Raw genomic sequence first — 25,810 nt, forward strand, 5'->3', positions numbered from 1 at the left:
GGTTTATTTACATGATAGTTTAAAGATGGAACTATACAGAGATTCTGCAGAGAATCAGCTATGTATAAAGATTCACCTCATGATTCAGCACATAATTCAGCTCAGATTCAGCTCATTTTTTCAAAATGCTTCGGCTTTTATAGCTCGCCGTCTCCTTACACGGAGGTCTGAAGAAGGCGGTGAGCACACTCGCCACAAATCAGGTGACAAAGTTCTAATGGTCCACCCATCAGAAAAGGTGCAGATATTGCACCACTCAGCTGGGCAAAAAGGTCCAATGCTAGCACGAGCGCACCACACAATGACGCACCCGGCCCCGCCTTGAAGGCACCGCAGGGCGAGGAGGTAGAGCGGAGAGGGAAGGTTAAGCTCCTCCGGGGAGATGGCCGCTGACCCGAACGTCAGCAGCGGTCCATGGCTGCTCTCATCTACAGGCTTCCAGAACTCTCTCGAACATGGCAGTCCAAACGCTCGATCCCTGAGAACGGCTTCTTCGATGTCTTCCCACGCTTCCGGACTGACGGTGCTTTGCGATAGCCTCGCCTAGATGACAATAGCCGAGTTGAGAGATTGACTTAATGAGACCAGCCACAGTGGCGCCATCCCACGCTGTTCGAGCCCGTTCAACAAAAGGTTTGTTGCGCGAAACTTTCGTTTAGACCCGATCACTACCTGGAACCTCTACAGGACAGCATCTTGCAGACTGGGCGCCGATGGAATCGAAAGCAACCTAGCAGACCGGCTTAGGCACAATGGCGTCTGCCCAGATGAATTGCCGGGCCAAATGTAACAGGGGGAATGTTGTGGTGGGGAATATTCAGAAATTGCCGTAATTACTCGAATCTAACGCGCACATTTTTTCCGGTTAAGCGAGTTCATAAATCGCATGCGCGTTAGAATCGAGTACGAACAAAAAAATTACGGTCAATCTATTGCCATCGGCAAATTCAAAATGGCCGCCCCCTACGTGCGTCGGCATGGCGCGTCGGCCATTTTTGCCTGTGTTTCCCCTGTGCGGCACTTCGTACGTGTGCTGCGGAGTTCGTCATCTACTAGTGCATTAGCATCGACGGCGTGGAAGGGCCGACTCCAAAAACTCGAGTGCACCACGATGCCGCTTTTAAAAAAAAAGTCATCGCATGTGCAGAGACGGACGGAAATCGGGCCGCATCGCGGTCGTTCGGAGTTCCCGAAACGTGCATGCGGGACTGGCGGAAACAAAAGCAGAAGATTGTCGACAGCAAAGCTTCACGCAAAGGCTTCAGTGGACCACAGCAGGGTCGGTTTCCGCAAATTAAAGAGCTGCTCGGCGAGTATGTGCTTGGGCAGCGAGCGGCACAGCGGCCCGTGACGACAGAACTGCTCCAAGTGCGGGCTATGCAGTTAGTCTTAAAAAAAGGTCTAATGTGGAGCCAGTTTAAAGCGAGCAGGTGCTGGCTAACTAACTTTATGAAGAGGAAAGGCTTTTCCCTCCGAAGGGGAACATGCATATGCGAAAAGCTTTGCGGAGGAGTACGATAAAAAGCTTCACAGTTTTCAGAGGTTCGTCCTAAACTTGCGGCGCAACAACGGCTACCTGCTTGGGCAAATCGGGAATGCCGATCAGATGCCTCTTTACTTCGACATGCCTGGCACCACAACCGTCGAGAAGAAGGGGGCGAAGCAAGTTCGCGTGCTGACATCGGTCCACGGTAAAGCTACAGTGACGGCAATGCTCTGTTACACGTCAGATGTGCACAAGCTTCGCCCGTACCTCATATTTAAATGGAAGATGCTCCCGAAAGGAGTCGTTTTTTCGAGTGGTGTGATCGCGCGGGCCAGCGAGAAAAATGGGTGTGCGTTGCAATCGATGTCTTACTTTTTTTTTTTTTTTTTCGCGGTGGAAATCGGGTGCGCGTTACAACCGAGGGCGCGGTAGAATCGAGTAAATACGGTAGCACTCTTTTTGATTGTATTGATAAGTGCCACATGGTATTCATAAGTGATGGTATTGATAAGTGCCCAAAGGGTGCCACATACCCCCCCCCATAAATAGCGATAGTTGTCCTCACACCTGTCCCTTCCTTGAAACGTGAAGCTCCCGCCCTGCTCACCATAAAGGATAGTATTAGACGAGTTGGTCAACATGGGTCTTTCCACAAGCTTTTCCAGTCTCCGGGTGGACGAGCTTGAAGGTATTGGAACCAACATGTCTGTAGATGCGGAATGGACGATTTCGCTTTGGTGCGAGCTTTGACGGGATGCCCCTTGCAGCCTCACTGTAAGTGGGTGTCACGCAGGACAAGGTCGCCTTCATCCAATGTCTTGACTCACCGTCGCTAGTCGTAGTGCTGCTTCTGTGCATGCCAAGCATGCTGCTGATGCTGCCGTGCAGAATCCATTATCTCTCTTAAGTGGGACCAAATTTCTGCTGCAAATGCATGAGAAGACGATGCAGCAAGCTCAGCATCCTGCTTCTCTTCGGAGGGTTGGCAGAGAATTCGGAGTTCACGGCCATAGCAGAGGAGTGCTGGGGTGTACCCAGTAGCAACACTTACGGCAGTTTGCATTGCAAAAGCAATCTCGGGAATGTGTCGGTCCCAGTTTTTGTATTAATTGCAGTATGCACGAAAGCACTGCTTCACAGTGCTATTATGCCGTTCTACCATTTGTCCGGCGGCCTGTAGGCTAGGGTGTGGTGCTTCGAGATGCTCCATTGTCTCGGCAGGTTCTTCCATAACGTACTAGCAAAGGGTTTCCTGTTATCGCTAGAAATAGCAATAGGTAACCCATTTATGCGGATGTACTCTTTCACATGGCTTTCTGTCTGCTGTGTTGTTGCTGTGCAAAGAGGGAAGAGCTCAACGAATTTGGTGAATTTGCTAACAATGATTTGCAAGCGCTTGTGCCCCCGAAAGATGGTAAGTAATGGCCCCATCAAGTCTATACTAAGTTCTTCCATTGGTGCTGCAGAACATTGGCTAGCCATAAATCCCTGGGGTTTGCATGCAACGCTGTGCTTTCGTTCTTTGACAGACTGAGCAACCGTGACATACTTTGATATTGCTACATGTCATTGCTCATGCCCAACCACACAACCTTTTCCCCTGATGCGCCGCAATGTTCTAGAAAAACCTTGCATGAGCACTTCTTGGATGGTCATGGGCCATCCGCAGGATTAAGGGGCCAAGGTAAGTAGGCAACCAAGCTACTTTACGGCCGCTGCGGCATTGTACTAAAAGATCTGATGACTCTAAATGAGATGTGGATACCAGGTCCTCCATAAGATGGGTTCGGGCGGTGCCTTTCTGCAGGTACTCTCTCTGGATAGACTTCATTATGTCACACAAAAGAGCATCACGTTGTTGTTTTTGTGCTAGTTTTTCTGCATTGTTTATAGCACTGAGGTCTTTAATGGTGGTCAGCAGGCAGGTGTTAAACGTGACACCGCCTTCGTCAGTGTCCAAGTTAAGTGGCAAAAGTCTCTCAAGCAGGCTTCTAGCTGCTGTCTTTTGTCTGGCTCAACAGCTGCCCGGCTTAGGGCGTCAGCAGGGATGTTGGCCTTCCCGCGATTGTGCTAATATTGCACTGAAATCTTTGAAGGCGTAGCACCCAGAGCTGCACACGAGGAGATACCTGTTCAGTGGTGAACACCCAGGCCAATGACGCATGATCACAGTGGACTTCAAATTCTGTGAATTAAAAATAGGGTAAAAGTTTCTCCACGGCCCATACAACAGCCAAACACTCCCACCCCCGAACTGTGTAGTTATGCTCCGAATCCGACAAGCCTCTCCTGGTGAAGAAAAGTGGCTTCATTATGTCATCCCAACGTTGCAGCAGCACTGCTGCTATAATCACTCGACTGACATCTGTTTCAACTACAAATGGTACATTGAGGTCTGGCAAGCTCAGAATTTCATCTGTTACCAGCATTGCATGGAGAGTTGCAAATGACCGTTCTTCAATGCTCATCCACTGCCATTGCAGTTGCTGCTTGAGTAAGTTCATCAGTGACTTAGTAGTGAGGGAAAACCATTGCATAAAGTTCCTGTAGAATCGGCCAAGGCTCAGAAGCACCTGCAGTTGCTTCCTGCTGGATGGTCGTGGGTACTCTGCCACTGCAAGCGCCTTCTCTGGGTCTGGCCGGCACTCTCCGGGAGAAACAACAAGATCGAGAAAGCTGAGGGGCTGAGTTCGCTGTTGTACTTTGGTGGGAATAACTGTAAGCCCTTCATTCTTGATGCTTTGGAGAACTTCACGGACACGTACCAGGTGATCTTCTATTGTTAGAGAGTATACCAAGACATCATCAAGGAATGCCATGGCAAATTTGTAGTTTATGTCCTCAAGAACCCGGTCCATTAAAACTTTAAATGTGGCTGGGCCTCCAGCCACACTGAATGACATCCTTGTGAGCTTGAAGGTGCCCCTATGGCATATGAATGCCGTCTTCTCAACATCTTGTTCCCATAGTCGAACTTGAAAGAACCCTTGGGACAGCTCAAAGCTTGTAAACCATTGGGCATTACCTAGTAGCACCAAGTGCCAGTCAGTGCGAGGCATCGGGTACATTGGTACCTTCGTGCAGGAACTCTAGCGTCTTTAGTCAACAACCACATGGTAGCCTCCGGATTGTTTCCCCACCAGGACCAGCGTACTTTCCAGCTACTTGTGCTCCGCCTGATTAGGCCTGCTTCCAGCATCTCGTCAAAGCAGGCATCCACGATGCATTGTTTTTTGTATTGACTGGGTGCGGCTTTGTGCACACTGGTGTGTTGTTGCCTTTGTCAATACAGTGCTCAATGAGTGTGGTACAACCAGGCAACTTTGTGAACAGTGCCTTGTACTGCAGGCCCCTGAACTCATTCATTACCTCTGCTAGCTTTTCTGAGCCACTAACGGTGTTGCATGCTACATTGTCTGGCTGTTGCTCAAGCAGACTTCCAAGGAAATTGGCACCATACACTGGATCTGGGACAGCCTTTTTGTCAGATTTGGCAAGGGCACAGCAAGCTGTAGTTCCATGCCTAGAGTCCACCCTCCCAAAGTTAAGTGCAACGACATGCCAGTGACTGTAAAGTCACTTCTAAGCACAAAATCTTGGCACAGGTCAGGTAGACAGAGAAATTTTTTAACCCGGGAGCTGCCATCCCTCTCTATTCTGCATTTAGTAGATACAGAGCTTAGGGACCTAACTGATGCAGGGCGAAGTGTTCGAGTTTCGCATTTCTTTTTTCTCCCCGAAGAGCACGCCGTACTGCTGACCAGTGGACCCAGGAGGCTCACGCTGGACCCGGTGTTAAGCAAGGCACGGAATGTCGTGCTACCGATTCAAACGTCCAAGAGTGGCTCCTTCCCTCCTCCAGTTGCAGATGCAACTTGCATAGTAAAATCGCTGTAGGGGCTCGCCGAGCCAGTGCCTACTGGCACCCGTTTCCTGAATACTGCGCCTTGAAGTGCCCTGGTCGGTCGCACTGGAAGCCAACGACCTTGTCTTGGCGTGGTCTACTCGCACAGTTGCGTGCAATGTGGTGGACACCACCACACCGTTCGCAAACAACTTATTTCAGTGTCTGCTAAAGTCGACATTCCACTGGTGGTCTGTACTTTGGTACGACGACACGTTGGGCTTGAATTATGGGCCACTGGTCCCGGTGGTACAATGGTTGCACAGCTTTGAGGTGGAGGGGTCAAGTACGCCCAGGTTTCCTACTGGCATTTGGTGTGAAGATGACCGATGTGGAGTGCTGGTGCACTGCCGTTGCGTCAGGCATGCCGTGGCGCCAAATATGCCCAGTCTTGCGCAGCTTGGTTTGTTTTGGGTGGTGGACAAAATTGTAGCAGGCGCCGCGCTAACTCCATTAGGCCATCAGCTGCATCTGCCAGGGCCTTCAAACTTGAGAAGGTAGTTCCCGCTACGAAGTCTTGCAGCTGGGGGTGCATCTGGCACAGCATTCTGTTGACCTAGACGTCGTCGGCAACTTCCATCTCCTATTCGGTCGTAGAACTTTGAAATAACATATATAAACTCCTTCAAGTTTTTCTCAGGGTGCTGGGTGCATTCCTCTAATTCATCCTTCAGCCACTTCTTTTTGTTGGATGGCGCCAATCCTTGCTGGAAAGCTGCGACAAAGTCATCCCACATGGTGAAGAGTCCGGCAAAGTGATGCCACATCTTCAAGTTATTATCAAGCTCGGTTTTTCAGAGGTATGCCATTAATCAGACAAAAATTGTCTACTTTGCTGAGGAATTCTTTCGGCATCTGTACATCCCTGAACCCCACGAACCTTGGCAGCATGGTTGCAATGAGTGATGTCACCATCATTTGGGTAGCCAGTGGCCATTTGGGTAGGCCACTTGGCTCTCGTTGCTCGCGGGAATCACGGGAGCATCCATTAATTAGCGCTTGCCACAGCTTGGCTGCTAGGCGCTCGTGTTCAATAGCAGATCCATTCGTTTGTCTCGGCATAAATTCCACGAATTCATCATGGACTTCAATCGAGTTCGTCCCTGGCGAGCCTCCACTTGTCATGTTTGTTAGGCCTCACTCCCTAGTTTCCGCAACTTCCTACGCAGAACACCGCCCGCTCACACTCCCACACAGGTCCGATGTCCCCAGTTGCTACCTCACCCAGGGAATGCCACATCGCCCCCTCCCCATCAATATTGATGGATGTCCTCACAACTATAATGAATGTATTGCAGCATTGGTACTAGAGTGGTTTCATTATTGCTCAGATATCAAGTACCTTGATTTTTTTTACTTCAGGGAACGACGTTGTACTGGGCCCTCCACAGCCAGTAAGCTTCGAATGCATGCCCAATGGCGTGCCGTTGGAACAGGCTGTGACCAACCAGAAGATGCGTGGTGGCTCTGGAGTCCTTGTGGTGCGAGTCATTCCAAAGGGACCCACAATTGTGCTGTGCATCTCCGACTTTATGCAGAAGGTATGTGAATGGAAAGTTGATGGGCATGTGGCCCAGATATGCTCCAACTGACGGACTGCATTGTTTGCGTGCAGCAAAAGGTTCCTGTAGGCATTGCAAGCCCAGACGTCAACCTCCTTGCACAGAAAGCAACTGGTTCAGAGGACCAACAAGCTCCGCAACTGGACGGAAAGTTCAGCTTAGACCTTGAGGCAAGTGTGCGATGGAACAGTTGTAGTGTCAAATTCATAGCTGGACATATTTATTAATTCATCTATTGCTACACATTTTGGTGGGCTTTTTTTGTTGCTGTTATGAAACAAAACAAAAAAAGAAAAGATTCAATTTGAAAGATCAACACGAAAAACTAGGCTTGTGCGAATAGTGAATTTTATGTTAAAAGTGGATTTAAAGTGAATAGTGATTTTGGTTGAATAATTCCGAATCGAATTCGAATAGTCACACATATATACAAATGGGTATATTTATCATGACCTAACTAAAGTATTTATTTAAAATTAAAACAAGGCCTCTGTGCTAATGCTATTTTTCTTTGTTCAAAGGAAGTCTAAACAACTTTTAGTAGTAGCAGGATTTGACTTTTGATAAAATACAGGTGATAGCCTTTAAAATATGTTGCATTTAAAATTTACTATACTAGGAGAATATAAGCTGGCGTAACAAGCTTAAAGAAAAATGAATAATCGGTGTAATGGTAATATGTTTATTTAAAGGGACCCTGCAACACTTTTTCAAGTAGCCATGGACTCAATTCACTAAAGGAGCTTATTGCTTCATGAATTCACCACAACAAAAATTTGTAGAATCTGTCTGGTATAAGCGTAGTTACAAAGTATTGCCGCACATTGCGACTGCATTCTTTTTTCGCTCATCCCAACGAAAGCCTCGGAAGCTAAGAAGGAAGGGATGGCACAGGGGATGAAAATACACCACGCGTGCCTCGTGAACTTAAGCACCCTTTCTCTTTTTTTTTTCCTTCCAATACATGGCTTTTCAGTACGATCGCATACACATGTGTGGACAAGTCACAGCCCCAGTAATGACCAACGCGCCATGCTCAAATCAGCCAATCACTGATAAATAGCTGTGATGAGTGATTCTTGAGCTTTTTGCAAGATTTGTCGAGAGAAGGAAAAGCAATTTTCAGCTGACTGTGAGAATTTTTTGGGGATTTCTAGCTGGGTGTGCTGCGCAATAATATTTGGCTCATATGTTCTTGGGAGGCTTGACTACCGATCGGCAGCGTTTTCTGACCACGCCCAAAAAGTGTTGCAGAGCTCCTTAAAGGGGAACTCCGCCGTTTTTTTTTTTTTATATTCACCAATTTCAATAAAACTTTGAACAAGTGTTCTCGTCGCTTTCGGGGTGGTATGTGCCAAATTATACAACCGTAAGTCATATAGTTTTCTACAAAACAAATTTTAAAATTGGTAGCTGAATCTAGAACCGCACTTGTAAACGCAGGTCACACTGTGTATGTGACGTAAAGGTCTACTCTTTTTCAAAAACCCCGCCTTTCCCAGCAGACGGATGCAGCGCGCGCTTTTTTCTACGAGGCAACAACCAGCGAGGGCAATGCAAGCACAGTTCAGTTTTGTCAGCTGCATACAGCGTGTTAGTCGTCGTTGATGTCGGGTTTTACAATATTGAGTTATGAGTAAATTCATTCGGGGAATGTCAGAGGCTTCACGCACCGGCGGGTCGTATCCAAAAGCGATGCTTCTGCGCTCAGACAGTAACTGCAATCATCGCTGAACTTGTCACTGGTAAGTTCAGACGAGCTGGCACACCTTGATTCCACGTCGAATGACATCGCCAACTTTACTTTAGTGCATCAGAAGAGCCACGTGAGCTATGTTTACAGCCTGGCCAGCCGTGGCGGCGTGTAGCAGATATCGTGACGTCATTGGCGACGGATTCTCGTGACTTCATTCGATACCCACTATGGACAGGTTCAGTTTCTGTTTTGACTCGTCGTTTATTGCTTAATTAAAATTATTGACGATTGTCTGAGCAAAATTAACCACCCTAGCTTTTGCAGGACTGTCAGTACTATTTGAAAACAGCATTATCTCAGTGTGGTCGAAAATGCACTGGAGTTCCCCTTTAAACTTTGAAAAGAGCCTTCGCGGCAGTGCATCTCTGGATAGGTGTTTTCGGGGCTCAGCACTCCTATGCTGCAGTGAAACTACCTTTACAGGAGGTCATGTGCAGATTAGTATACAATTATTCGTTGATTTGCAAATACCTCGAAATTGTCAGTAATTTAAATTCGAGTTGAAGCGAATTAGAATACAGTACTATTCTTTCGAATATTTTAAGCATTTAAATACTCGCACAAGCCTACAAAAAACACTTGACAAGGATCGGCTTCATCAATCCACGTATTGTGTGCAAACTTTAGCTACTCATTCAATTTCACTATGAAATTTGCTGCAGATGGCATGAATTTCACAGGAGTTGCGTGTCTATAACTTATCTTGAGAATAGCGGAAATGTCACTTTAGCAGAGCTATGCAAATAAGAAAAATTTTTAATGCAAAGCGAATTTGAATTTTTTACTATGAGTGCAAACCGAATGAAATATTTATCAAATATTTCTCGAATACTTCTAGGATATTTTTTAAATACTAGTTTGAAGCGCGATTGCAGTATGAGGATGGAGAAGATTCCTAAGTAAATTCTTATGAGACAGCCACATGAAAGTGTTTCTTTTGGCTAGGTTGACAAAGCACTGGCATGGTAGTGTTTCATAGTTGTCTTATCAAGGATGAGGCAATGCAGAGGCTGAACTGTATTTTATGTACATGATTCGTTGCATTCAAAGTGTTGCTGATAGCACTTTAAACGTGAATGGCAAAGATGCTATTTTCTCAGCTTCTCTTTTTTCAAGTTATATGGAAGCCCAACTGATGGGGCATATGAGGGTGTGCTCTTTTGGTGCAGAGTTCCCAAATCTGCCTCATAAACGTCAGTAAATAAGAGCATCGAAAATTTTCGATGCTAAATATTTTTGGCATCAGATTTTTTTAAATTCATGCCCTAGTTTCAGGTACAGAATGGCATTAACTGAGCCCCCATTTCTGCCACATATATCATCTCCATGTTGAAACCAGCATTCTTTAAGTATGGGCATGTGGCCATACCTTGAAGCTTGGCCGTACGTTTGTAACTGTGGCCGAGCCTGAAAGACAACTTTGCCGCAACATGAGTGTGTGTGTTGGGTGAAGTGTCTTAAATATCTGAAGGGGCCACAGACGTTGACTGTATTTGTCTTCAGGAAGTTCAATTAGTTTGTAATAGTAAAATTGCAGTGTGAATCGAATCAACAGCAAACACTATTCGAAAAATATTCGAAATTTTGAGTATTTGCATATGCCTAGACTTTTTCTAGATGAATGCTCGGCTTTAGTATCTGCGCGCATATGTTTTGCAAGCAAGATCTGTCTGTCTTATTTGTTCTTGCTTAATTAATGCAGCTCAACTTGCACCTGTCGGGAGGCCTCGGTGTGTCGGTAATCAACCACCTGAGTGAGGAACTCGTTTATGCGGTGCTTCAGAACATCCGTGTCAACTTTATTCAGAGCCCATCGTCACAGCTCCTTGACGCCAGCGTTGAGAACGTTCAGGTTGACAACCAGCTGCACGGGGCCGAACGCCCTGTGGCACTCTACGTGACTCCCTTGCACGAGCGTGACAGGCAGCGCCATTTGCCAGCTATTGTCATCACTGCTGAGCGCTTGCCCCAGAAGGACAGTGACGTGGTCATCTTTCAGGTGGGATCAACTGATACGTGTAATGTGCACGATATCAAGTAGATTTTTGATGTAATGAAACTCAATTATAACTGTATGTGCCTCTGTGGTGACATTAAATATATAGCTCGAATAGTTCCATTTCTTACTCTCTCTGATTATTTCTTTTGATCATTGAAACAGCTGCCCCCTTGTCGGCAGCAGTGGACAGTGCGACTACAGGAATGCTCATCAGACAGGCTTTTGATAATGAACAGATATGTATGAATGAAACACTGTTGTTAGCAACAGTTTTGTTTTAATGAAAGCCACTTAATGCATTTCAGTGTTCCTCTTTATTGTCCTCGGATAGGCCCAGGTTTGCACACTTGGACTTAACAAGATAGTTTATACCACACTTGCTTAGTTACAAGCCACTTCTTCTTGCTTCAAATTCAAAATTGAAGGGTAATAAAAAGTAGTATGTCAAGGGACAAGTAGTTATTCACAACATGAACACTCTTATGAGACGATTGTGTAACTAGTGCTGGTGTCTACCATGAACAGTGTAAACTGCACTTCTTCTGACGTGGTTAATGAGAGATTTATATCAAATTACACTGGTTCGCCTCGTAATTACTCATCTACGAGTTATTGGAAGATTGAAACACATGGTCATGACACCGTTGCTTTGTTGCTTTGACATTGCAGAATTGAAGGTTTTGTGATGCTATGTGTGACATTAATGTTGTTACAGGGCAGCACTGGAAAACGTTTACTGCTTCATTTTGTGACGGCACAATAGGTTTAATATTTTATAAACTGCCAGGCTCATGAACGAGCATCTTTTCCACTCTTCCAGTTAAACCAATTCCTATCTGTTGCCACTGCGTGCAGTGTACAAGTCATTGAGAAATTGCTGCCGCTCACTTTAGAGAAAGTCACGTGTGTGTGCATTATTTCTTTGCAGCATTTCATAATGCACATGAAGAACATCACGTTGGCCCTGGAGGAATTGCTGATGCTGAAGATTGTACAGTTCTTGCACCACGTGGTCGATGATTTTGGGGATGACATTTTCATTGACAATCAGCTGCAGAGGTAGGCTTGCCCAGCTATAAGAATTCCTTTATACCATGTTAATCATGGTGTAAGTTGTTACAGAAGCTGAAAATTTTGACATAACCATGTCTAATTGAGCTAATCTTGTGTTATTGGAACATTTTTTTTTTTTTTGCTAAATGCTATTGCTTCTTTTTTTTTTTTTGCTAAATGCTATTGCTTCAGCTCCTTATTGTCGCTTTTTTTTTCTGTGAACTGCAATTCTCTATAACTGTTCATTATTGCTTGAATACATTAATTGATGAAAATACCTTATGAAAAACTAACCGACAGTGATGCCAAGGAAAGTGTAGAGAATGTTATCGGAAGTAGTTGTAATGAAAATGTGAAGAAAAAAAAGGGGGGGATGAAAAAATTGCTTGCCCTGGGCAGGGACCGAACTTGCAACCTTCTAATAACGCGTCTGATGCTCTACCTTCTGAGCTACCATGGCGGCTATTCCCCCGTCCACTTTGTAGGTACATATGTGCATTTCAGAATTTTGTTACAATTACTTCCTATATTGTCCTTTATACTTTCTTTGGCATCATTGTCTGTTAGTTCCTAATAATGTTGTGCCTAGCAAACAAAATGAGCCTTCAAATTTGCATTGTAATTCCTTATTACGTGGTTTATACTTACTGGTTCTTTTGCTTTTCTAGCTATGCTGCATGAACTAATTGATCATTTTAGTACTACAGTTCCCCTTATGATCTGGTGCATACTACCATTGTTCTTGCATGTTGTGTATTCAATATATACGGGATGATGGCTTTTTGTTTTATCTCCTTTGCACAATGCATTATCTCAGAGCTGTAAGGCATTTTAAATAAATAAGTTATAAGTAAATGCAAAATCAAGTAGGCCTTGAAATATTACATTTAATATCACGCTTTAATAATCATGTGTCCATCTTTCATTTGGTGGCAGTATTGATTTCGCCAATCACCTGTGTCTGCATTTGTTTTTTGTGTCTGTGACTAAAGTTGTCATGTGTTACTGCAGATTAGAGTGTGCTATTGTGGGCAGGTGCGCATAAGAACTCGTTGACGTGTCTTTAACTGGAGAATCCATGCCATGAGCGCGCTGTATTTTATTAATGTGTCTGAAGCAGTTTGCCAGCAAGTAGAGCTTTATGTACACTGTGTAAAATTTTTTGCATACTACAGTGAAACAATATTGACGAAGAACAAAACACAACACTAGCCGTGTTGCACAACACAAGTTGATACGGCGCAACACAAGCCATGTTGTGTCATATCGTTCTTCGTGGTTCTTGTTTTATCGTAGTGTGCAAAAAGTTTACACTATGTACAACCAACTAACCCCTACCGTGGCTCTTCTAGGCCCTTATGAAACAGATAATGGTAACAAATGTTTTTTTTTTTCTTTACTGTACACGCAGAGCACACGCAGCAGCGTCGGCCAATGCCAGGCGCTTCTACTTCAACACCTTGAAACTGAGGGTGGATCAAGTCAAGCTCAGCGTGCTGACCATGAGCCACCGTCCTCCTGAGCTAGACGCCATCAAGAAGAAAGTTGGATGGAGTCTCATGCGTTTTGAGGATGTCATCGTCGAACTCGGCAAGTGCCATCTGATTCTGAACCTAGAAAATCGGCTCTTGGGATGAAACTTCCTTTTAATTGTTGGATTCACAAACCGTTCCACCACTCGCTGTTAGACTTCCTGCGACGAAGGATCGTCTGGCGAGAGATCATACTTGTTCGTTATATTTTTACCTTGGCGAGTGTATGTTGATTGCGCAAATGGTAGACTTCCTGCATGAAGTAAATTTGTGTGTGTGTTTATGGCACTTTATAGTACTATACATGAGGGTAGGCTTTATAAATTCGAAAAGATAAAGCTGAAGCAGTTAACGATTTGGGGCATTAAGAAATTTGGACCAACCTTGATCCTACTGCTAACATTGTAACGCAGTTCTCCTGCTCAAAAAAGTTACTCCTTTAGCGACTCGCATTCAACAACAATAATTTTTTTTTGCCGCGAGGAAAATTTTAAAGTTTTATATTATGCTGCCTTAGTGTCATGCAGTGTTGCTTCAGTTGTCTTGTACAATGATGTCTAGTTAACTGCAAACGTTATTCAATCAACTGATTTGCCACATCTTATAAGTTATTAAAACGAAAACAGAATTTACTGTGGATAGATATTTGTCTTATGGAATTTACGAACACTCGCAGGCCAGCTGCAAAGGGAATTGCTTGCTTACTCATCTTGATGTCAGCAAAGTATCTTAAATTTTACGTATTTATTACATTGCAGATTCTTTTGTGAAGTCACACCCCTTCGAATCTCTCGAATTTCTAGTCAACAACGTGGCTGAGCATTACAGAGGGGTAAGTATCTGTGATGCTTGCCGTATATACTGATAACGTTGTGAAACATTTGCCTAAGTTACATTGGTATAAACACGAGGCACCAGGCGGTGGCACTGTTGAAGGAATCATCAGAATTTTCGTTTCTTTTGTGTGTCTGTGTTCAGAGAAGCCACAACTTCTTTCTGGAACTGTGATGTGCTGTAGTGCATGGCTTGTTTGCTTCAATTGTTATTTTTCTGTCAATTGTTTTGAGTTGTAGTCCGTAGTTTAGGTTATAGAGTCCTTACTACAAGTTATGAAGAGCACATCTGCATAATTGGTTATTAACTTAGTGCTGACCGTGTGGCCTCAGTGTCCCTAACAATTCTAATTGACTGATTGACTGTCTTGTTGATTTTGATTGATTTATTGATCAGTACATCGATTTTAAAATCCTAGAGCTACATTGGGGAATCAATACAAATTCACCTCCTAAGGTTCTTTAATGTGAGCTTAAATGCAAGCACAAAAGATTTTTATATTGCCCCTGTTGATATGTGGATTCTCTAGCCAGGAATCGAAGCTGTGACTTTGAACTTGACAAGCAGTGTCTTAACGGACGCGTGACTCCAGAGAGTGCGACAATCTTGAATGAATTCTTGTGTAGTGTCCTGCTTGATTTAAAAGTTAGCACTTTGCAGATATTCAAATGAATATTACATTATTTAAATTTGCTTCAATTTGCATTTAGAATAACCAAAAATGTGAAGCATTTGAAGTGAAGTAATTGATGCCTTTTACCGTGTAACGAACTTGTAAAGGTGGTTTCAATGCATCACTGGACCAATCATGACATGAAACGGCATGTTCAAGGGAAATCTACCCTGTTGTGAAGCCACACTAATGTGTGCCTCTTAGTGTGCACATTACCTCTAACCCCTGTGGCTAAGGTACTCGGCTGCTGACCCGCAGGTCGCAGGATCGAATCCGGTCTGCAGCGGCTGCATTTCCGATGGAGGCGTTGTAGGCCCGTGTGCTCAGATTTGGGCGCACGTTAAAGAACCCCAGGTGGTCGAAATTTCCGGAGCCCTCCACTACGGCGTCTCTCATAATCATATGGTGGTTTTGAGACATTAAACCCCAAATATCTATCTACCTCTAACACCTCCCTCCTTTTTTTTTTTAGGCCTGAGAGCATGTTATATGGGCTTACGTGGACTAAGTATTGGAATTTTTAGAATGTAACATTTTGTACCACTTATAGACTCTCACCTTGTTACTACTCACATCTTGCTACTATTAATATTCGCTTCAAAATTATTCAGTACTAGCTGCCATTCTGTAGAACCAACAGGTGGGCAAGTTGGTTACCATTCACGGGAAAATCTTAGTGCTCGTTTGTCTCCCACACTTCATTCTTGTCATTTCACTTGCATGCACTGAAGTTTCACCATGAATTACAATTAACTGTGAGCTCACTTTGAATCAGGAAAGTGATACACAATTCCGTGAAAAAAAAAAAAAAAAAAAATTCAGGCAGTCACGCATTAGTGGTGAGAAAACTGGGGAAACAGTGGTGCTGGTGGCTTTTCTCTCTTCCTTTCTCTAATCCTCACACTCACATAACTCCTTCTCACCTTCATTTCCTTTCTCACCCCTTATTACACTATACTACCCATGGCTGTACTATGCTACCCTCTCCCCTTTTCTTTTCCCCACTCCCTCATCACTCCCCCTCACCCTCGCTTCCTTCTGCCACCCCTTGCTGCACTGTGCTATAAATGGCTGTGCTCTACTTTACTTTCTCCCCTTCTCTTTTACCTCGCCTTTGCATCACTACTCCTCATCCCCACCACTGTACACTAAAATCTCATCATAACCAAGTTGTATCTTACATGAAAATAAGTGTTATATTCAAAAATTCGTTATAAAGGTATATTCTTAAAACTACCTACATCTATCGCAAGACTATTCTTCATTTACTTTGTTATAATATTTCGTTATATCCAGGCTTGTGATATCGAGGTTTGAGTGTAATATGTGTGGCTATGCTATACCTCCACATTGCTTTGGCACAGCTTGTGCTGAGTGTTGATCGGTTGCTGGCCACGGCTGGAACTCGAGCTTAAACAGCTGCACTGTTAAAAGAAGGTGCCGTTTGCTCTTTGTACCCTCCCAGGAGTTCCAGAGCCATGCGGCAAAGATTCTCGGAGCCGTGGACTTCCTGGGTGACCCTGTGGGACTCATCAATGACGTCTGCACGGGTTGGTCCGATTTCATGAAGGACGGCAACGCCGCTTGCCTCATCAAAGGAGTCACCCATGGCCTGTCCAACTCTACTGCCAAGGTGATACCTCTGATCCAAGTCTCGAAATTAACGAGTATGATGTCTATCTCTGCTGTGGCTGTGCAAGTATTCAATCATAAATAGTTTTTTACTGAATACTGAATAGTGGATGGTAATTTTTTATTACCGTCCAACTACCCAGCACTGACGCAACTGTCATGCAGTGATGCATATTGTGGGGCTTTCATCTCTCTTATTGTATTACCAAAATATTTAACTATTTTGTGGTCACTTTCACATTCAACTTATGTGTGTTTTAAGGTAGCATTTATGGCAGCATGCATCATATTACCACTGCTCATATTACCAAGCAGCAACAGTTTGTTGCTGCTTACAATCCTGGCAGCACATTGTCAAATATGCCAAGAAATGAAGGATCGGTGAAACCGCTGTTCTTGCATGTGTGGAACGAGTCACTTACCTATGCACTTTCAGTAAGCTATGCATGGCCTACTTCTTGCACCCTTTCTTTCCAGATGGCTGGCTCACTCTCCGAGAGTCTGACCACGGTGGCCAACCCTGGGCGACAGCTGGAGCAGCGCAGCCGCAGCACTGCGGCCCCCGAAAACTCGAGCGAAGGGCACCTAGTGACCGGACTGCGTCGACTAGGCAGTGGAGTGGTCGGGGGCTTCACCAGCATTGCTAAGCATTCGTACCACGGGGCCGTCAACGAGGGCGTCCAGGGCCTGCTGACGGGACTGGGCAAAGGCCTCATCGGGACAGTGGCCATGCCAGCCGCTGGCTTGCTGGACCTGGTGACCGAGGCGGCGAGCATTGTGCGCGACACCAGCAAACCCCCGTCGCACATGCACCCACGGCGCTGCCGGGCGCCCCGTCTCTGCTCGGGTCCGGGTGGCCTGCTTCCATGCTACTCGACCACACAGGCACTCGGGCAGCAGTTCCTCTGCAACCTGACCGATGGCAGTGGAGATCTGTGGGTTGTGCTTCTGTCTACTTTTTTAACCCTTTGCAGTGTGTCGTCCCCCTCTTGACTACAACGCATGGTTGCAGCGCTTTATGATAGGGCAGTGCTCGACCAGTTCTTTCAAGGTTTCGTCATTGCATTATGCATCATCTCTAAATGATAAAGTAAACTTATTTTACTTCAGTTTTGATCTTATTAGTTTCAAACAAGAATGGGCAATAGGTGGGTAAATGTTTTGGGCTACAAATATTAATGAGATAGTAAGGTTCATCATAATGGGAGAGTGTTTGTCATTCACAACAAAAAAACAATGGTAAATGAAGCCAGATAAAGCACAGAAAAAATTCGTTGCTATGTTTCATTCAAACATTAATAAAATAAAAGGAAGTGTAAGCGTATGAAAATATAACTTGCTGCTGGTGAAAGCCAAATTTGCTCATCTGCATTACATATGCAACGCTTTTTCAATTAAGCTACGGCAGTGGCTTCCATTTTCTTGGGTATTTCTGCGTGCATGTGGCCTCACTAGCTAATAAGATGCTGGCATGCACATTAGGCTGCAAATATGAAAAAGTGACTTGTTATCTACATAAAGGTACCTCGGTGCGAGAGAGTGCATAAATAATTTGTACATCAGAATGGTTATGCACCTGTGTGTTGTGCGTTTCTTTGCAGGTTTGTAGCCATGGAGCAGCTGGAGAGCCGCCCTGACGGCCTGCGAGTGCTCATATCGACCGAGCGTGCCTTCATCCTCAAGCGTGAGGGTGCTCATGCCGAGAGCATCGTACACGTAGTGCTCTACAGCAGCCTCAGCTATTGCCGCTGGTTCCCTTCCAATCTGGGGCCCCAGCCACAGCCGCCCTTCTACGTGGAGTTCTTGCTGAGGCCTGAAAACCAGCGGCCCTCGGCCAGCCTAGACCTGAACCATGGATCACTTCGCGTTGGCTGTGAAAGTGAGACCACGGCGCGAAAGGTGGGTCGATATTTGACGCTGCGAAATGTCAGTAAGTAGGTAGGCGTAAGGATCGTACTGATGTATTATGGCAGTGCTGCAATGAATACAAAAAAAAATATGATTTATTACTGTACTGCTGTAATACATCAGTAAGAACCCAAACCAACTCGCCCACATAGTCGTTATTCGGCAAGGCACAAGGCTGCTACTTCATTTTGTGTTGAATCACCCTGTTTGGTCTTGTATCCTAATGGCTTCATCCGGCTGATATGATAACAACATACTTTCAATAAAAAGGTATGATTATGTCAATGCATTTGATTTAATTGAACTGTCATACTTACTTTCACGCTTACAGAAGAGGCTAATACCGTATTTACTCGAATAATCCCTGCACTCTTTTTTGCGGAAAACCGATGCAAAGTTGGGGAGTGCGAGAATTACGCGGGGAAAACTTTCCACGAAAACGTGCAGAGCGAAAAAGAAAACGAAGTGGTCACAAATCGGGATTCTCACACCAGCAACTAACAGCAAGCTTTGAGAAGTACTAATAAAACTTACCTCAATATTAAAAGCACGGGCTCAACATAAGGCAAGATTTATTTGAGACACAAAACGTGCAAGCAAATAGTCGAGAATTAGAATACCGTACGCAAAGCTTGTGGGCGTTACGGGCATAGCGGTAGCGTTCGTTCGATCAACAGGAGCCCTCAAAAGGTAAGCGTAGGACATCAGTATTGGGCTGATGGCTATTTAACAGAATCGTCTGCAGTTTACTTCTGAAGAAATAAAGTTTACCGTCAATCCCATTAGGCACATGGCAGGCCCAACGCGTTTTGGTGGCTTTCAGCTGTTGTCACCAGTAGCGAACAGAAAACTCGTAGACATCGAAGGGCCTACTGGCGGCCCTGTTGCCGTTGTTTAGTGCATGATCAATTACTTTCAACTTGAAAGCAAACGTGTTGCCTCAGTATCGCCCCATAACGTGACAAGATTACCGACACAACATACAAAACACGCCGCAACGCGCACTTGCCGCTTTGGCTCGGTTTGAATTGAATTGAACCTCACTGCAATAATAGTACGCTTGATGCTTAAGAGATGGCGCCAGATGGCGAGCGTTATCATCATCAACGGCTAGAACGAGCAGATGATGTTATTGCGGCAATTTTCAAGGGTGCGATAATTACTCAAGGAAAAAAAGAAGTATTTTCGTCGGGTGATGGGGGGAATGTGAGAATTATGAGAGTGTGAGGATTACGCGAGTAAATACGGTATTTGCTAAATGATGGCTAACGTTGGCTACATCTGTTATAACAGAAACACTGTTTTCATCTGTTTTTGTTCCAGTGATCAAGTTGTCAACAAAATCTTTATCTAGTGTCACCTTTCAAAGCACTGTCATTGCAGTAGCAAGTTTTTAATGTTGCTACTTACCCATGTACAGATACGCCACTGTTAAAGGAAACATGTGTGTACACAACATGTTTAGATTTTCTTATCTTGCAGAAGCGTAGCAACTTTGATTTGCATAAGACTACAAAGTTCTGACTCCTATTGACAGACTAGTGGCATTCATGTAGATTGTTTCCATATCCACTTGCTGTTAGAGGGTCAGTAATATTGATGTTGTTCATTTGAGTGTTCTCTTTAACAGTGAACCATATTGTACAAGCCACAGTTGCAGTTAGAACTCTCATTACCGACTATAGCAAAATTTCGAAACACCCTCATGGTTGTCTGCTTTGCTGTTTATGTTAACCACACTGATGTTAACGACCCACTTTGGCAGCTATGATGTGGCATGTTAACATTTAGTGAGTTGCATGCTTGCTAACGCAATGTGTATTTGTGCTGAGATCTCAGATATGTAGGCCTGTGCGAATATTCAAATGCTTCAAATATTCATACTCACTTAGATTCGAATTTATGTTATCAAAAATTTCAAAGTATTCGAAATGAACGAATAGGTGCATGTTAGTCCGCATGTAATTTCTGTAAATGTGGTTTCGCTGCAGTGTAAAGGTGCTAAGCTGTGAAAACATTTATTGGAAATTCTCACTGCCGTGAAGTCCCCCTAAGGTTAAATGAACACATCACCCTCGCCTCGATTCATCATTTGTGACGTTTTGAAGCTTGTTATACCAGCTTATATTCTCCAAGTATAGTAAGTATTAAAACTTAACATATTATACAGGTTATATTTTGCATTCTACCTTAAGTCACATCCTGCTGCTACAATTGAAAGTTGTTCCCACTTCCTTTGAACCAAAAAATGGCATTTGCAAAGGCCTTGCTTCAATTTAATATATATATATATATATGCCCATTTTTTTTTATAAGATGTGATTATTCAACCAAAATCAATATTTGCTTTAAATTTGCTTCAAACTTACGATTCACTATTTGCACCAGCCTACAAGTATGCCAATATTATTCTAGTGCACTATGCAGTTGTATACTATCAAACATGCTATGTGCCTTTTAGAGTGCATTGTTTACATGGCCGTATTTTGTTTGACCTTGCTCCCAAAAGAGGCACCTGAATTGTTGTATACTTTAAAAAGTACATATTATACTACCCAAATAATATTATGTCTTAAATCAGCACACGAATATACATAAACGCTACAAGATTCATTGCAATAGATAAATAACTTCGTGATGAATTCGGTTAAAGATCAGTGTCATTAAGACAAGGTTTTTATGGGAACAAAGCACTCGTTTGAACAATACCATTAAATTTGAGCACTGCTTTGCTTTTGACTGATTCGTGTTTCTTGTGCAGGTTGTGCAGCTAATAAATTATGCAAGAGATACCTATGAGGAAAGGAAGTACACAGCTCACTTCAGTGACGATGACGAAGATGACGACTGAAACGCTTAGAAGGAAGGAGAGCAACAGGACATTCTTTTCAACGAGAGCTGTTAGCTGTGATCGTAGTGTATTTAAAGAACTATTTTTGCGTGGGCACAACTAACTTACCTCCCGAATAGCGCGCACACGTGTAATAAAAATACATAGCGCCATGTCTTACCCATACGGTGACAAGTTTGTCTACCGCCATCATTTGTTGTATCATAGTAAGAAGAATCACATTTAGGATTGTTGTGTAGAAGGAAGATGTTAAAAGTGTTGATAGTTCTTGAACAAAACTATTTTCCTTCTGATGAGGTGAACATACTTAGGTTAAAGCCAAAATAAGTTATTGTTGTAGAGACCCAGATGCAGGAGATTTATTTTAATATATTTTACGCGCGAAGGTGCTGCAGCAAAGCATGACATTGCTGCGACGTTCATCTCTTAGTGCGTCATTGGTGCTGCAATTGTTGCGACTCCCAAGCCTTACGATTGTAAATAAATGCTTTCTTTTTATACACTTTGTTGTATGCCTCATGTTCGTTGTGCCAAGTGTATGAATAATATAATATAGTGGCCACACATGGGTGCACTGATACACTAATCCTGCATGACAACGTGCCATGACAATGCCATGACAATGTGTAATAGGTAGTTCATTTTGAACAAACTTTTTATGCCACTAAACATTTATGTGCTAAGATATTACTAGCTAATATCGCTCTACATTAACTGTAGAATGCAAATAACTATAAGAAAGTGAGTATAAGACATTTTGACAGACAAGAAAAATTGTAATGTGACAATTCTTAAAGGGATATTGAACAAAAATCAGAAAAACTGACAAAACTCCGAAATTCCTCTCGGAAGATGTTACTGTTTCGATAAACGGAGTTTATTTCTCGTATTTTCGAACAGTTGGTTGTGTTTTTGATGGATCGTGAGGGCGCGGCGGCTGTTCGCGAGCGCGAGCAGTGATGTCAAACTCACCGAGGCGAGTGCAGGATGCACATGTTCTTGTCCTCCTCTTTCTTATCTCGAGCTGTCCTTTCACTCCACTCTTTCCCTTACACAAAAGCGCTGGTGCCAGAAGCATTGTTCGCTGCAGTAGCTGTTCATACCGGTTCTTGGAAACGAAGTGGAAGATGAGCAAGTCGAGAGAAGCGGGCGATGGCTGGCATTGTTGGCTTGCCATTTTTCGGTGAGTAACGTCACCCAACATCACATCCTCTTGTTCACGGCGCTGCCGCTAGACGCGACAGTTTATGAAAAACGCATTAATTTATTACTTTCCCGTAGTTTCTGCTTCGAATGAAGGTTGTCTGTCGATTTCAGGGTCCAATTTATCGATTTGGCTGAAAACATTGGCGGCAAAACTTTTGTTCGGTATCCCCTTAAGAATCGTCTCCCCGTACTGATTGTGCACTTGAGGTTCATAATTATTATACAGGTCATATCAAGTTTTAGAGAAGATACGTACACCCTTCACGTCTTAAGGAATAGATGGGCAACATTTGATCCCGATTGTCCTATCCAAAAAACACGATGTCTAAATTCAACAAGCTGCTCAAAAATTGATTTTGATTGATATGTGGGGTTTAACGCCCCAAAACCACTATATGATTATGAGAGATGCTGTAGTGGAGGGCACCGGAAATTTCGACCACCTGGGAATCTTTAATGTCCACCCAAATCTGAGCACACGAGCCTACAGCATTTTCGCCTCCATCGAAAATGCAGCCGCCATAGCCATGATTTCATCCCGCGACCTGAGGTTCAGCAGCCGAGGACCTTAGCCACTAGACCACCGTGGCAAGACAATGGATCTTGAGAAAAACACATTTTAAAGGCATAAGTGGGAGCTCATCTATGTGGAAAAGATAAGTTTTTCAAGATGATTTATTCTATTATGAGAGCTTGGCATTCATGGTTATTTTGAGTTTTCGGCATTAATGAACCCCTCACACAAGATGCTATGGCAAGTATGAGGTGACAATTTTCACAGGACTCTAGAAACCTCCTAGCTCTAGACAATGAGCCCCTTTTATTGTCAATAGCCACTTTGTGCTCTCTAAAAGTGCTTTTAACCAACTTTCAAGGTAAATTGAAATATTCAGTTTTTGCATTGTGAAAGTAGAGCAAATAAAAACAAAAAATGTGTACTTTTGGAAAAAAAGCTTGTTTTTCAACTCTGGTCTCCTCTTAAGCAGTCAACAAATTGTCTTTGGTGCAGGCAAAGCTGCTTCCTTTCACTCGTTGTACACCAAACAAAAGCACAGTAATGTGAAAAGCGAGGCCCACTGTCGGAATGCAAAAATAAACACATAAAGAAAGGTGAGTCAATGTACTAATTGACCTCACCTGAAATGTGGCAGCATAAAGTTCATGTCAACTAAGTGCACAAGCCTAGGCAGTGTAGTACATTGTTAAAGAACACATCTTTAAGGAATACCGGCCACATACTTTCAATAGCTCTTGAAATCTACAAAACTCTATTGGCTCCTTTTTGCAAGCTCACACTAAAGAGTCTCACACAGAAGTAGGCATTCTGGAATAAAAGCCAATTGTGGGGGCAGGCTATGGGAATTCCTTATTTATGCTTTATTGTAGGACAGCATTGGCAGCAAGAACCTCATCTGGAAGCGTACATGATTCAATCTTGTGATGCTCGTCTAGAAGGTCTAAAGAGATAGGCTGGCGTGGATACCAAAGTAGAGTGAGCTTCAGTAGCGGAGATAATGAAGTAGCTTAGCTTAGTGCACAATATGCCTCAATTAATTCATTAAGTAATGAGCAGAGATCACTTCAGCAGTGCTGGGCAATCAGATATTACAGCCAATTTGATGCTTATAAAGGCATACCTGCCAATTTCAAGGATTCTGAATCCGGGAGATTTCCACAATGGGGGGAGGGGGGTAGCTGAATAATTTGCGCCTATTTTTTCTCGGCACCAAAAAAAAAAAAAAGCAAAGGACAAAAAAAAACACCGAAAAACAAAAGGGGGTGGGGTGGGTCTCAATCGCAAGCCCCAACATCAGCGATAGTTATAGCGCGAGAATAAAACGACGACACAGAGACAAGAAGGACACGAAGAACACTGTGTCGTCGTTTTGTTCTCGCGCTATAACTATCGTCATGCCATACCGACTAGCCCAAGCTGCCACACTCCCAACATCACCGTTGCGGTCTTATAGTGGCTTGGAGAGGCCGAACACACGAGGGTAAGGTTTCGTACTAAGTTGAGTCTAAAAGTATCAATACAACTAGCAGAATCTATTTCCACTAAAACAACTGGCTTATGTCTTCCTGGGACGCACGTGAACGGACAGGACAGCGCGGCTGGCTGTCGCAAAAGCGCGCGTCAAAGCCTTGCTCACTACTGGATTCTTTTTACAGGAACGGCAAAACGCATCTGGCCCCTTTTTATTGTTATATCGACGGCCTAGGCTGTTTTTTTTTTTGGTTGACGTATCTATATATATTGTCATGGGGGTGAGAGAATGAATGAAATAAATATATTTACAAAATATACAGGGAGAGTCAGAGGCAGCTGCAGCCAAGATGGAAAAACAGCAGCAACAACAACACGAGTACGGTCGCTTTCATCGTCTTCGTCGTCTATGATGCTCTTTCGTTGCCGATGTCGTGTAACATATAACCCCCCGCTGCTGGCAGCGCCGTCTCGGCGCCTAAAGGAGAGTAGAATCATATGCGGATATGTACGGTTTGAGGCGGGTCACGTGGACGATGTCTATAGCGGGTGCGGACGACGATGACTGTCCAACGGAGGAATCTTGTATGTGACATCGGTAAGCCGGCGTAAAACCTTGTAAGGCCCCGAGTAGCGAGACAGGAGCTTCGAAGAGAGGCCAACGTGGCGGCATGGTGTCCAGAGGAGGACCAATGAACCTGGAGAGTAGGAAAGTACTCTGTGATGGCTATCGTAGCGGGCCTTCTGAGAGAGCTGCGAGCCAAGAAGACGTTCCCGGGCGATTTGGCGGGCCACTTGAGCCCGAGTAGTGGCATCCCGGGCGTACTCTGTAACCGTTTGCGTAGTTCATGGGAGAAGAGTCTCGAAGGGTAATGCTGGATGGCGGCTGAACAATAAATAGAAGGGGGACAAGCCAGCGGTGTCGTGGCGTGACGAATTGTACGCGAATGTCACATAAGGCAAATAACACGAGCGAAGGATGTCACTTACTACTTTTGAAAGAAATGAGCGACCACGATCAGTCAGCAGCTGTCGAGGAGGGCCATGGTGAAGAATTACGTCATGAAGCAAGAAGTCCGCGACATCAGTGGCACAGCCTGTCGGTAGCGCTCGTGTGATAGCGTATCTTGTGGCGTAATCAGTTGCTACGGCTATCCACTTGTTTCCAGTGAGAGAAGTAGGAAATGGTCCAACGAGATCAAGACAGACGCAGTGGAAGGGAACGGTGGGTATGTATATTGGCTGGAGCGGACCAGCTGGTGGCAAGGTGGAATGTTTGGAGCACTGGCAGGACTCGCATGCAGCAACGTATCGGTGCACAGAACGGTAAAGGCCTGGCCACAAGAATCTATGCCGCACGCGATCGTACCTGCGCGTGACCCCGAGATGTCCCGCCGTTGGGACGTCATGAAGCTGTTCAAGTACAG

General features: G+C 44.3%; 1 protein-coding gene across 3 annotated transcripts in view; it reads left to right on the forward strand.

The window, feature by feature from the left end:
- Nucleotides 1–21,692, forward strand: part of LOC119159782 (intermembrane lipid transfer protein VPS13D-like) — a 134,662-nt gene extending 112,970 nt beyond the window's left edge. For all 3 annotated transcript variants that reach the window (XM_075890045.1, XM_075890046.1, XM_075890047.1), the window contains exons 69-78: nt 6,753–6,931; nt 7,006–7,122; nt 10,411–10,707; nt 11,636–11,766; nt 13,172–13,350; nt 14,051–14,124; nt 16,265–16,432; nt 16,909–17,366; nt 18,033–18,330; nt 21,101–21,692. In XM_075890045.1, the coding sequence (XP_075746160.1) occupies nt 6,753–6,931; nt 7,006–7,122; nt 10,411–10,707; nt 11,636–11,766; nt 13,172–13,350; nt 14,051–14,124; nt 16,265–16,432; nt 16,909–17,366; nt 18,033–18,330; nt 21,101–21,190 (1,991 nt within the window). In that variant the 3' untranslated portion in view covers nt 21,191–21,692. The remainder of the gene's footprint in view (nt 1–6,752; nt 6,932–7,005; nt 7,123–10,410; nt 10,708–11,635; nt 11,767–13,171; nt 13,351–14,050; nt 14,125–16,264; nt 16,433–16,908; nt 17,367–18,032; nt 18,331–21,100) is intronic.
- Nucleotides 21,693–25,810: the final 4,118 nt, after the last annotated feature.

This window comes from Rhipicephalus microplus, chromosome 3 (genome assembly GCF_043290135.1).
Source record: "Rhipicephalus microplus isolate Deutch F79 chromosome 3, USDA_Rmic, whole genome shotgun sequence".
NCBI classification, from domain to species: Eukaryota; Metazoa; Arthropoda; class Arachnida; order Ixodida; family Ixodidae; genus Rhipicephalus; species Rhipicephalus microplus.